Below are 13585 nucleotides of genomic sequence, written 5' to 3'. Positions count from 1 at the left end.
ATCTATCTATCTATCTATCTATCTATCTATCTATCTATCTATCTATCTATACCCTCCTCTTTCTCTCTCATTCTCATTCTCTACCTACCCCCCTCTCTCAGTCTCTACCTGACCATCTTTCTCTCTCTCTCTCTCTCTCTCTCTCTCTCTCTCTCTCTCTCTCTCTCTATGCTCACCTCTTTCTTTCTCATTCTCACTCTCTACCTACCACCCTCTCCCCTTCTCTCTCTCTCTTTCTCTCTCCCTCCCTCTCTCTCTTTCTCTCTCTCTCTCTCTCTCTCTTTCTCTCTCTCTCTCTTACTCTCGCTCTTTCTTCTTTTCTCTCGCTATCACTGCGTGAAAATCACTGCGTCTATCACAAACGATCTATTTATCTACATTTCTGTCACTCTCTTACTTTCCGGCTCTCTTCGTTTGCTAACTTACCCAATATCTGAGGAGAACTCTTATATTCCGTGACTATGGAGACGGGGAGAGCATGTAGCTGCGGCTTCTGCGATCGCTTCTGCTGCTACTGCTTCTGCTACTGCTGCTTCTGCTGCTGCTACTACCGCTGCTGCTACCGCTGCTGCTGTTTCTGCTGCTGCTACTACTGCTGTTGCTACCGCTGCTGTTCCTCCTGCTGCTGCTGCTACTACTACTGCTGTTACTACTGCTGCTGCTGCTACTACTGCTGCTGCTACTGCTGCTGCTTCTCCTGCTGCTGCTGCTGCTATTACTGCCTAGCCTAGCGCTAGCGCTTTGCTACAGTATCTCTCGCTGCTCCCACGGAGGGGAAACCTCGCAATTCTAATTAAAGAGCTGTCGCCATCTAGCGAGAGGATGAGCGGAGCTTTTGTGTGTTTTTGTGTGTGTGTCTCTCTCTCGCTCTCTCACACACACTCACTTTCTCTCTCTACCTATTTATCAATCTATCTGTTTTCGCTTTCTTTCTTGCTCTCTCTTACGCCCAATCTACATACATATATTCGTAAGCCGTTACATCGTTCACGTCTTTGCACGTGGGCGGAAACGGCACCAGATTCTCCTGAAATTTGCGCGAAACCTGGGACTGGCTGCGGCGTACGCCAACGGGTTGATAAGACTGTTGTAGTAAAGAAGCCAGTAGGTGAACATGTACAGCTTGACGCTGGCGCAGCTCGGACAAAGCGACACCACCGTCAGGTAGGTCGTATACGGCGTCCACATGACGACGAAGATGGCGATCAGTATGAAGAGCCCCCTGGCGGCGCACTCGTCCTTGCGCAGCTGGGGGTCGACGGCCGGCACGCAGGGCGTCGTCGCTGCGCACGTCATCAGTGACGTCACTGCCTGCTGGTCAGCTGTCTTAGATGACGTCACGGCGTGCTGGTCAGCTGCAAGAGATGACCTCACTGTGGGGTGGTGAGATGTCGTAGTTGACGTCACTGCATGTTCGTCACTTGTCATAGTTGACGTCACTGCGTCCTGGTCAGCTGTCATAGCTAACGTCACTGCGTCCTGATCAGCTGTTGTAAATGACGTCACTGCGTCCTGGTCAGCTGTCATAGATGACGTCACTGCGCGCTGATCAGCTGTTGTAAATGACGTCACTGCGTCCTGGTCAGGTGTCATAGATGACGCCTCTGCGTCCTGGTCGGGTGTCATAGGTGACGTCACTGCGTCGTGGTCAGCTGTCTTAGATGACATCACTGCGTCTAGATCAGGTGTCATAGATGACGCCTCTGCGTCCTGGTCGGGTGTCATAGGTGACGTCACTGCGTCGTGGTCAGCTGTCTTAGATGACATCACTGCGTCTAGATCAGGTGTCATAGATGACGCCTCTGCGTCCTGGTCGGGTGTTATAGGTGACGTCACTGCGTCCAGGTCAGCTGTCATCGGTGACGTCACTGCACACTGGCCAGCATCTACTCTCACCTTGTTTCGACCTTTGATATTTCGCGCAAACAGCAGCCTAAATCTCGAAGATTTCGTCGGCGACGATGACGTTATCGTCTGCAGACGATTCTCGGCCGACCGTCGCGGCAATTTACCGAATCGCCCGACAGGTGACGCTTCGAGTCTACGCACCGGAGCGCCACCAGGCGGCACCGCCGTCGCCGCGGCGAGCTGCTGTTGCAGTTTCTGCTGGCGCTGCTGCTTCGCCCTCTGGCGGCCGGCGATGTTCGTGTAGAGGCGCACGTTGTAATAGACGATGAGAGCTCCGGGCGCGTAGCACTCCATGAAGTTGGTGACGGTTGTGAACGCGACGTCGTCGATAAACTCCCCCTCGCACTCGTCGGCCTCGATGACGGAGCGCCCCCTGGCGGCCTCCCACGCGAGCACCGCCGGCGCCCACAGCGCGCACGTGATCGCCCACGTGACGGCGAGCCGACGCAGCGCTCCGGCGACCGTCTGCCGCGTGACGTAGGCGGCTCCGAGCGTGACGAGGCGGTAGCGGTCCCAGCTGATCAGCGCCAGCGTGTAGACGGATTCGGTTGTCAGCACGTAGTCGAGCAGCAGCCACAGCTTGCACACGGTGTTCGACAGCGGCCAGTGGAAGTCGCAGAGAACGTCGGCTGCGGAGAACGGCGTCACGACGGCTCCGATGAGAAGATCGCAGACGGCGAGGTTCAAGATGTAGACGTTCTGAACGTTCAGCAGTTTCCGGTCGGTCGCGAAGGCGACGATCACCGTCAGGTTGCCGACGACCGTCGCCGCCGACAGCGTGGCGATGACGACGGCGACGATGGCGATGGCGGCGGGGGAGAGACTCGGGGTGATGACGTCAGTGGCGAGCGAGCTGCAGTTCGAGGAGCCGTTAGTGGCTGCGGACAGCGCAAAAAAATACGATTAAAAAAAATCGTCGCGGCTTCTCGTTTAACTGTCCTCGTCATTATCTAATCGCTATAATTTATCTGAAACATTACGAAACAAAAAAGATTATGTCAGAAGTGGGATTCGAACCCACGCCCTCATACGAGGACCAGAACACCCATATCCCCGGCATTCGGGAAAGCTCTCGCTTGAGTCTGGCGCCTTAGACCACTCGGCCATCCTGACAATCGTGATAACGCTAACGCTAACGTTCTAAAGTGCATGAAACTACATTTTAAGTTATTCTAATATCTGCTCTGTGGCAGTTAGCTTTGATAGAAACGCATCTACGTCGAATTATTAGCATTAATACCCGGCTATATATCATACCAACAGCTAATAATGCATTAGCATTATTATTACATTAGCATTAGCTAGGTATTATTAGCTCTTCATCGTATCTATATCTATCACGCTGCCTGCACTTTTCTCCTCGAGTTTTTTCGCTCGTCTTCACTTTTTTGACTGTCTCTAAGCAGGCTAACGACTCACCGTTGCACATGGTATGCACCAATACACTCATCACTGTTTCCTATTTGAGTCCTCTGCTCGGTAGATCCTAGCGTCGTTGCCTTGGCAGCGGGAGAGAGCGTTACCACGTCATTCAGCCTCCCTCGCCGCATAAATAGATAGATGGATGGATGGATAAATGGATGGACGGACGAACGGACGGACGGAAGGACGGACGGACGGACGAGCGGACGGACGGACGAACGGATGAACGAATGGATGTATGGATGGATAGATGGATGGATGGATGGATGAATGGATGGATGGATGAATGGATGGATAGATGGATGGATGGATAGATGGATAGATGGATGGATGGATGGATAGATGGATAGATGGATGGATGGATGGATGGATGGATGGATGGATGGATGGATGGATGGATGGATGGATGGATGGATGGAGCGATGGATGTGTGGATGGATGCGATGGATGGAGGGATAGATGGAGTGGATGAAGGACCGGATCGATGGATAGGTGGATGGATGGATGGATGATGATGGAATGGATGGATGGACTGAATGGAATGATGGATGGAATGGATGGATGGATGGATGGATGGAATGAGTGGACTGGATGGATGGATGGATGGATGGATGGATGGATGGATGGATACGGATCGGATGGATGGATGGATGGATGCGATGGAATGGATGGATGAATGGATGGGTGGACTGGATGTATGTAATAAGATGGAATGAATTGCGATGGATGCGATGGATGGACCCGCACTCGATGGATGAATTGGATGGATGCGAGTCGGATGGATGGATGGGAATGAATGATGGATGGGAGTGAATGGATGGGGTGGGATGTTGTATACACGATGATGAATGGAATGGATGGATGGATGGATGGATGGAATGGATGGATGGATGGATGGATGGATCGGTGGATCTGATGGATGGTGGATGGATAGGATGGAGTGGATGGACTGGAGTGGAATAAATGGATGATGGATGGATGGATCGATGGATGGATGGATGGAGTGGATGGATGATGGGAATGGATGGATGGATGGTTGGTTAGATGGATGGGATGGATGGGATGGATGGAAGATGCGATGATGATGGATGGATGGATGGATGGATGGATGGATGGATGGATTGGATGGATGATCATATGGCAATGGATGATTGGATGGATGGGTGCTGATGTATGGATGGATGGATGGATGGAATGATGGATGGATGGATGGAGTCGATGATGATGATGGGAATGGATGGATCGGCGATGAGATGGATGACTGGATGGATGGATGGATGAAGATGGAATGATGGAATTGAGATGGATGGATGGATCGGACTGGATCGGATGGATGGGATGGATGGGGATGGATAGGATGGATGGGATGGATGGATGGATGATGCGATGGATGGGATGGATGGCCATGGATGGATGGATGCGATGATGGGATGGATGGGATGGATACGGATGAAGGATGGATGGATGGATTGGATGGATGGCATGGCTGGCATGGATGGATGGATGCGCATCAGATATATGGCGTGGGTAGACTGGATGGATGGATGGATGGATGGATGGATGGATGGATGGATGGACTGGATGGATTGGATGGATGGATGGATGGAATGGGATGGATGGATGGATGGATGGATGGACTGGATGGATGGATGGATGGATGGATGGTGGATGGAGTGGATGGCATGGATGGATGGATTGGATCGGATGAGTGGATGGAATGGCTGGAATGGGATGATGGAGGAGGTGGATAGATTGGATAGATGGATGGGTGAGATGGGACTGGCAATGGCAAATCGTCACCGCCCTGCTGCTAACCAAATGTGACATTGACGTGTCCCGCACATGACGTCCCGCGCATGCATGGCGACGCGCATGCACGCGATAACGCACGGACAGAAAGCATCTCAGTGTATCTAATTTTATGTCCAGCACCCGACGAGGGCCCCCACACGGCGACCGTGGAATCGTAACGACATCAAACGATCGTACCGAAATAGCCGCGCGTCGTCACGCCAGAGCTCCTGCGGTATTAGCTGCCACGTGTACGGTAAAACGGTGGTTGTGTGTGACCAATCGTCACTGATGGACACGGCACATGACATTGTGTTATGTGTGTGTGTAGTGTGGTGACTGTGTGGTGTGCGTGTTGCGTGTGCTGTGGGATGTGTCGTGTGTTGATGCGTTGGTGTGTGCAGTGCGCGTGCGTGTGCGTGTGGCTGTGCGTGTGGCGTGTCGTGTGCGTGTGCGTGTGCGTGTCGCGTGTGGTCGTGTGTGTATGTGTGTGTGTGTGTGCGGGCGCGCGCGCCCGTGCGTGACCCGGTGTGTGTGTGTGTTGTGTGTGTGTGTGTGTTGTGTGTGTGTTGTGTGTTTGTGTGTGTGTTGTGGTTTGATGTGTGTATAGCGTGTGTGATAGTAGATTATGTGACGTGGTGTGTGTGCGTGTGTGTGCGTGTGTGGTGTGTGTGATGTGTGTGTGTCGCGTGGTGTGTGCTGTGTGTGCGTGTGTAAGCGCGTGATGTGTGAGTGTGTGTGTGAGTGTGTGTGTTGTGCTGTGTTGTGTGTGTGTGTGTGTGTGTAGTGTGTGTGTGTGTGTGCTGTGCAGTGTGTATTGCGCGTGTGTGTTGTGTGTGTGGTGTTGTGCAGGTGGTGATTGCGCAGCGCGCGGTGGATGTCGGTCGCGTGACGTGCCGAGCCGTGTGTGTACAGGTGTGCTGTGAGACGTCGGTGTGTGTGTGGTAGTGGATGTGCGGCGAAGTAAAGAGTGGCGTGGTAATACGTAGGAGTTGGCGTCGTGTGCGGTGTCGAGTGCAGCGGGAAGCATAACGCGTGATAGTATTAGTCGTGGAACGTGAGGGTGATGCGGCGCGGCGGCGTAGTGTAGAATGAACTAAGAATGGGAGGTGTCGGGTGACTGCGGTGCGTGAATGAGTGTGTGTGGGTGTGTATCGATGTCTGACATAGGATAGACAGATGGAAGTAGGCCCTGTGGTGGGCTGCTGGTGGCGCGTGCCTGGTCGGCGAGCCTGTGTGTGTGTTGTGTGTGTGTTGTGTGTGTGGTGTCGTGTGGTGGTGTGTGTGTGGGCGTGTTGTCGCGCCTGAGCGTGTGTGTGGACGCGCGTGGCGTGTTTTTGTTTCCTAATGGACAGCGCCACCATGTTTAACATGCGCACACGAAATTCTGCAGCTGTATGTGTGATAGCGTATTGAACAGCACGGACATGTAGTGGTTGTTAATAACAACACCTTACAGTTTACATGCACACCGTTGTTGGCCGTAGAGACATGCAAGTAGATGATACGTGCACACACGACATGACGATACAGTTAGGTGCAAGAACGGATAGACTGTTTTGCTGTGTTCCTAATTGGTGATATAATAATCTGTGCTAATAATAAGCACGGGCGATGATGACGTGGGCTAGGGCGTCTGCCTAAACTCTGCCTGCCTCACTCTGCCTCATTCACCCCACCCGTTCTCCCACTCACTCATTCTTTTAGCTCCGCTCCCGTCTCCCACTACGAAAAAGCTCACGTCATACCCACCCTCCCCTCCTTTCCCCAGCAATTGGCAAAATATCAGAAAGAAAGTGCATTCGCGAGCATGACACCAACACGGACAACATTCTGTTTATTCTTGGTGGCGCCTGGAGCCACGTGATTACCAGCAGTAAGGTTTTCGTGACGACAAGTTGTCGTCTATTGTTATATATTTTATCAACAACAACAACAACAACAACAAATCTTATTCTATTTATTTATTTTCATCTATGTATGTATGTATGTATGTGTGTGTGTGTGTGTGTGTGTGTGTGTGTATGTATGTATGTATGTATGGTATGTATGTATGTAGTATGTCATGTAATGTAATGTATGCTATGATATGTATGTATGTATGTAGTATGTATGTATGAGTGTATGTATGTATGTATGTTGTAATTATGTAATGTATGATGTATGTATCGTATGTATGTATGTATGCTATTGTATGTATGTAATGTATGCTATGTATGTATGTATGCGATGATATGTATGTATGTAATGTATGTATGTATGTACTGTATGTATGTATGTTATGTATGTATGTGATTATGTAATGTTTATGTATGTATGCTATGTAATGTATGTATGTGATGTAATGTATGTATGTTGATGTAGTATGTATGTATGTTATGTATGTATGTAGTATGTATGTATGTAATGTATGTATCTATGTATGTTAATGTATGTAATGTATGTATTGTATGTTATGTATGTATGTATTATGTTTTTTTTTTTATTATGTATGTATTCGTGGCGATACGCCTAGTTATCCCATCAGGACTGACGGGTGTTATCCTGCGACGACCGGCGGGCGAGGAAGTGTACGTCGCGCGGTGTGTTGCGGTCGGCGCGCGGGAACGAGCGAAGAGATAAAAAAGGCTGGGCGTGCGGCCTACGAAGAGATAGAACGGGAATAGATAGAGGAGAGTGGAGTCGAGTACCGCTAGCTCGGGGAAGTCTAGCTATCAGGCTACTCGAGAACTCTGTGCGAACACGCGTAGTGTCACCGTCATCTCCGATGCGGAGAAGTGTAGACGCTGGAATGAGAAATAGAACATTGAGTTTAATCAAGTAAGCCAACGTGTACTGCTCTTCCATAACTGCGAATGTGTTTTCCGCGGCGACGATAAGGAAACTCGGCGATCCGCGCCAGAAATCAGAGTAATGGTTTGGCGTACCTTACCGGGAAAAGAGCGCGGCCTAAGGCGACAGGCAAGGCGATCAACGGGCCATACGAAAGCCGCGCAACAGCTAGCCAGAGGCGCCCACGTCATTAGGACGTAAGGGAAAACGTCAACATGGGGTTGGAGCCGTGACCAACAGAGCGATCGGAAGATGGAAAGAAGAGGCACACCAGCATGCGTTTGTGCGCCTGTACGCGTGTCCGAAACATGAAATGAGCATACACGAAGGCAGACCAGGAGGATGACGGCAAGAAGGTCGGGGGAGAGAAGTCCAACGGATGGACAGATCGGCAGTCCAGTTTGCAAGGCGGCAGCCAGAGCGAAGGGACCCCCCACGAAGCGTGAGTCAGAGGGAAGAGAATGAAGGCGCACTGGAGCGGGTGGAAAATCAAGGAAAATTTTAAAGTCAGGACCGGATGCGACCGTGGGCGGAGGGGCCCGAGGAGAACGCGGAGAGAGCCGCGAGCATGCTATTGGCAGCCGTTAAGCGAAGAGACCAGGCCGGCAGAAATGCACAAGCCGTGACGGAGCTACTCTGAGCGGAGGGGCCGTTGCGGGGAAGGTGTGGAGCCAGTCCCGAGAGAGCGAGGTGCGCGCGGGAGACACGCTAGCGGAAAGATGGAGAAGACTGAAGCTCATGACGGAGTGGAATACGCAACGAATCACCGCGAGCCGGCAAGCAGATTAGAATGTGAAGATCGGCTGCGAAGAGAAAAAAAAATAATGAGACCGGAAGTCAACAAGAAACAGAGTATCAGGTAGATCGGCTGAGAGAGGATAGCGATAAGGTGGACTCTCGCGAGAAGCCGCAGTCACCCGACGTCGCGGCGGCCGAGGGAAAGAAGAGTCGAGAGCAACGGCACGCGAATGGAAGGGTGACCGCGTCGAGTTCAAATTCCCGGAGTGAGAGATGGCGAGAAACGATCCCACGGAGAAAGGCAGACGGAGAGCCGTTCTAAGCCACGAGGCAGAGCAATAAGTCGAAGGAAAGGAAGGATAGGAAGGTCATGAAGCGGACGCCTTAGGCTCGGCAGACGACAAAACCAGACAAATGAAGCGAAAGAGAGGGGGAGTAGGGAGAGGACCAACACTTACTTATAAACCGAGGCAAAGAGCAAGGAAGAGGCTGCTGGCTTCACGTCCACCAGGGATGTCGCGATACGGTCGGAACGTTACGCGAGCCCGAGGAACAGCGCCGGCAGAGCACCGTTGATGAGTTATCTTAAAATCGGTTTGACGTCAGCCGGGAGGAGGTACTTACCAGTGGGAATAGGGAATGCAAGGGCAGATCAGCTCGCGCGCAGCAATTGGAAGACCGGCCGCTGGTATATCTGTCGGAGTCCGCGAGGCCGGCCAAGAGTGAGGGCAGAGGAACTTAGCAGGGAAGTTAGAGAGTGCGGTATGGAACGGAACAGCACCGGATCGCGGACACCAAAGGCAGCCAGCTGGCCAGCCGGATAGAAGAAGCAAACCCGGAGGAGGAGCTGCCGAATACGTAAAGGCAGATGAAGAAGTTGGCGAGATTTGACGCACATGCACGCGAGCAAGCCAGGTAGCCAAATTAGTGAGATGCTGGTAACGCCAGCCGAACTGAAAGGCAAGAAAATGCCGTCCGATGCGCAGACGCGAAATCTAATATTCTGGGGCAAGGGTGTAGACGGCAGGAGACGCTGGCTGCGATGTGCGGCACAGATGTTCGACGTAAGAAATCAGGAGTTTGTAGGGTGACGCCCCGGAAACGCGTTAGTGCGCCAGTTTAAAGGTTGAAGGGTGGCCCACGAGGTCGACCGCGGGAATCAAGCGGCGTGAGACCGTAGCGGAGGGCTGAACGCAAACCCGCGGGACGTACGAGAGGCGCGGATATCCGGTGAGTTAACGAAGACTGAATGAAGGAAGTTTCTTAGTCAGTCCAGAAGAAGAAGAAAGACTCAGAACGAGCCGTCGTGGAGGCGGGGGAACGAGAGTCGCGAGAGGAACCGGGAGACCAGAAATACGGCCGAGCGGCGTGGCTATCCCGATGCGGAGAAGAGGGTCACTTCGCGAGAACTGTTGGCAACGGATCCAGCGGAACGCACCGAATAGGACACGGATCTATGGCGGCGGAACAGAGTATCAACGCCGGAAGAGAGGTAGCCGGGGTCTGGCAGATGGCAGTACGGCCACAGGTGGGAAAAGAACACAACTCCGACTTCGGCGAGTAGAAGGTCGAGAAGAGGAAAGCGACGGCAGTGCAGCAGCGCCGAAACTAGTGCAGGGAGTGGGAGTGGCCGTGCCCGACGGCCGTCATCAACCTTCGAAGAAAAGAAAACGGCGAACGAAAACAAAGGACAACAGCAGAGAGCAATGCATGCGGAGGGTGCGGAATCGACATCAATGGGAAGCTAAAAGCTATACGTGGCAAGGACAGCTAGTAGATTCTAGTGGACACTGGAGCGGAAGACGACGGTGATGGAGATGCCGCCAGCTTTTGTAAGAAATCTCGAAGAGGAGGTAACGCCTAAGGCCTACCAAAACGGTGTGTGATGGACGTACAAGCACGCCGGGTAATTGCCGACAGCGTAGGAGAGAGAGACGAGGCGGGAATAACATGGGGAGGGGGCACGTGGATCAAACTAGCGCATCGCCTTGGGAGGACAGGACCCTTCAGAGGTGGCCATAGATCTCTCGATATGCGCTGCAGGAAATGGAGGAACGAAGGGGAGGTGTGCTCCAGTGGACGTCAACTTGGGAGAGGAGAGAAACTGTAAGCTTTTAACGGTGGGGCGTGATACCAGTTAAAGCCTGAGTCAAAGCGTGGTGACTATTCATGCGAGGACTTACACGGAAAGGTAGACACTATGCGGAGCCGCGGTTGTATGGGCGGGGGCGGCCGAACACACAATCGCGAATCCCGCCGGCAGGGACATGAAGTGATCGTGCCACGAAGTGTACGAGTGGAGCCGCGATGGAAGAGCTGCGACGCTTAGCTTATCGCCGAGCCCACCAAGAGGTTTACAGAGAGAAAGGGGCGATAGGGAGGAACGGTGATGGCTCGTTGTCCTGATCGGATATCGGAACGGGGCTCGGGTGCCGACTAATCCGTGGTCAATGATAGGGCCAGAGAAAGTGATCAATCCCTCGCCGGTAAACGAAACTAGCAGCGATTGGAGCGCGGTCCGCACGCGGTTGGGCAACGTTGTGTGGGTACGCTCAGGCGGAACCGTCCGACGGAGAGTTCCGAAATCCGCGGAGCTACCGCGCAAGTTGCACTGCAGGGGGTTAATTGACTGAGAATTGACACCAGCAGCTACGGAAGCAAGAGAAGAGCCAGGCATCAGACGATTACGGGAGTAAACGGGAGGTATGTTCGCACACAGCTTCCCACACTTACGGAAGTTGGGGGAAAGGACGGACGATGGTTGCGTCAGCAAGAATCGACACCGGGGATAACTACCGCCAGGAAACAGGCTCTCGCGAGAGTGCCGCGTATGGCTAGACAGGAAGCCCTGAAGCGGAGCTGGAGCCGCGATGTTGGACAGGCAGAAGTGGTCCAGGCCAAGCTCGAGTCCCATGGGCTATCACCGCTGAGTGGCGTGGTCAACGAAGAAGAGATGGCGGAGTGGGCGATTTTGCATAAGACTATCGCAAACTTAAACGATGTGACTCCAGGAGAAGGGATGCGTAATGACAAACGTTCCTCGTATCGATGAAAACAGCCTTGACCTCTGCTGGCGGGGGCCACTGGTTCTCCACGCTGGACTTGGCTAGTGGTTAACTGGCAAGTGGAGATGGATAGGGACGAGCGCCGCCAAGACCGCTTTCTCAGTGAAACGCGGGCTGTACTGAACGCCGAGCATCCTCGAGAGATTGATGGAGCCTAGTCTCCGGGGGACTGCATGAACAGAGTGCTTTGGGTAACGCGCGAGCGAACGTAATTGTTTTTGGTCACCTTCCGCGACACGAGAGCGCTGAAGTAACCTCCGACATGTGTTCGGAACCGACTCCGGGAAGCCGTCTGCAAATTGAACGCGAGTAAGTGCCACCTTTTCAAAAAGAGTGCCGCGTTTCTAGGGCATATCCCGTATCAACCCGAAGCGCGTGAGTTGTGATCCACGCAAGATCGAAGCCCGTCCGGAAGTGGGCGAGGCCCGACGAGCGTCACGGACGTTCGTAGCTTTCCTGGGCTTGACGCTTAACTACTACCGAGATTCATAGAGGGATTCGTACAGCTCATAAAGCGGGACTATTGAACGGAGCTGACAAGCCGAAGAGATTCACCGACTATCAGATGGACCAAGACGCATGTGAGCACGCCTTCCGGAACTAATAGCCGCGCTTACGTAGAGGACCTGGGTCTAAGCGTACCCTCAAGCGGAGGGTGGGGTCAGCTGTAGATACTGATGCCAAGTGGGCCACCAGGCATGGGGAAATAACAAATGCCAGCCGGGGGAGAAGACGGAGTGATCGGCCTACTCAAGCAAAACTCTCTCACCGGACGCACAGAGATACTGCACCCACCACCGTGAGCTGCTGGCAGTACGTAAGCAGGCCGTGAAAACCAATTGCGTCACTACTGCAAGGGCGACCTTCGTAATACGGAGCTAGATCATCGCCTGCGTTAACGTGGCTGCTAATTTTAGATGAGACCGGAGGGCATGGTGGCAAGGTGGATTAATTATTTATGGAGATTTCGATATGAAACATTGAACACCGCGAGTGCGGCGCGCCTACATGGCAATCGCGGAACGGCCTCTCAAGAAACACGCCGGTGTGCCTGTAAGTGTAAACGAGGCAGCTGCCCAGAAAGTGCAGCGGACTATCCCACCGGAGCATCCGCTGGCCAGACGAGGCTACGGAAGCGATCCGAGAGTGGAGGGGATGCTGCGCGTCCGAGACGGCGGCGGCCGGAAGATAGGATTGGTGTGGGAGATTAAACAAGTATCGTGAGTGGCAAGATGAAAGACCCGACCCATACCGGAAAGTCAATAGAGTGGAAAAACGCCAGTCGGAGAGACCCCGCCGTACGCGAAGCTGACCGCACTCGCGTGGGAGGCGCACGAAGTCCATTCTGGCATATCTGAGGATAGATTAGAAAATCAGAAGTAAGGACCATGCTTACACTATGTTGGGCCGCGAGTAACCACAAGAAGAAGACCGGGTAGGCCCAGCTATGGGCACCGCGAGAAATGAGAACATGAAATATTGAAAGCTGGGCAACACGGGGCACGAGGATGTCTGGACATCTAAGGAGTCTCAAGAAACGTTGGAACGCATTCGACAGCGGTTTTAACTGTTGGCCCGGAATGCGCGGAGACGTCCGGAGATGGTGTCGAGAATGTGACACGCTGCGCCCGACGGAAGGATAGGAAGAAACGCACGCAGCCAGTCGCTGCAGGCGCAGCAAGCTGTTAGGAGGCCCCGATGGGAGAGAGTGGCACGCATTGATTTTGTTTTAGGAAGGCCACATATTCCCGACTGACGGATGGAGGAAACGCTAACATATACTCAGTGCTGGTGCGACTACTTCACCAATGGGACAACGGAGGCATACG

General features: G+C 53.0%; 1 protein-coding gene and 1 non-coding gene across 2 annotated transcripts; both read right to left on the bottom strand.

The window, feature by feature from the left end:
* Nucleotides 1–987: 987 nt before the first annotated feature.
* On the bottom strand, nt 988–11605 carry LOC106817649 (histamine H1 receptor-like). The gene is made up of 2 exons (XM_014822336.1): nt 11488–11605; nt 988–2786 (listed from the first exon to the last, which is right to left on the bottom strand). Exons 1-2 carry the CDS (start codon nt 11603–11605, stop codon nt 988–990), a joined length of 1917 nt encoding a protein of 638 aa, XP_014677822.1.
* On the bottom strand, nt 2905–3021 carry Trnal-caa. The gene is made up of 2 exons: nt 2984–3021; nt 2905–2950 (listed from the first exon to the last, which is right to left on the bottom strand). It is a non-coding gene; the product is annotated as a tRNA-Leu (tRNA).
* Nucleotides 11606–13585: the final 1980 nt, after the last annotated feature.

This window comes from Priapulus caudatus, unplaced genomic scaffold (assembly GCF_000485595.1).
Source record: "Priapulus caudatus unplaced genomic scaffold, Priapulus_caudatus-5.0.1 Scaffold1815, whole genome shotgun sequence".
Classification (NCBI taxonomy): Eukaryota; Metazoa; Priapulida; class Priapulimorpha; order Priapulimorphida; family Priapulidae; genus Priapulus; species Priapulus caudatus.
Note: the sequence above shows the minus strand (reverse complement) of the source record. Positions and strands in the feature narration are given on the sequence as shown.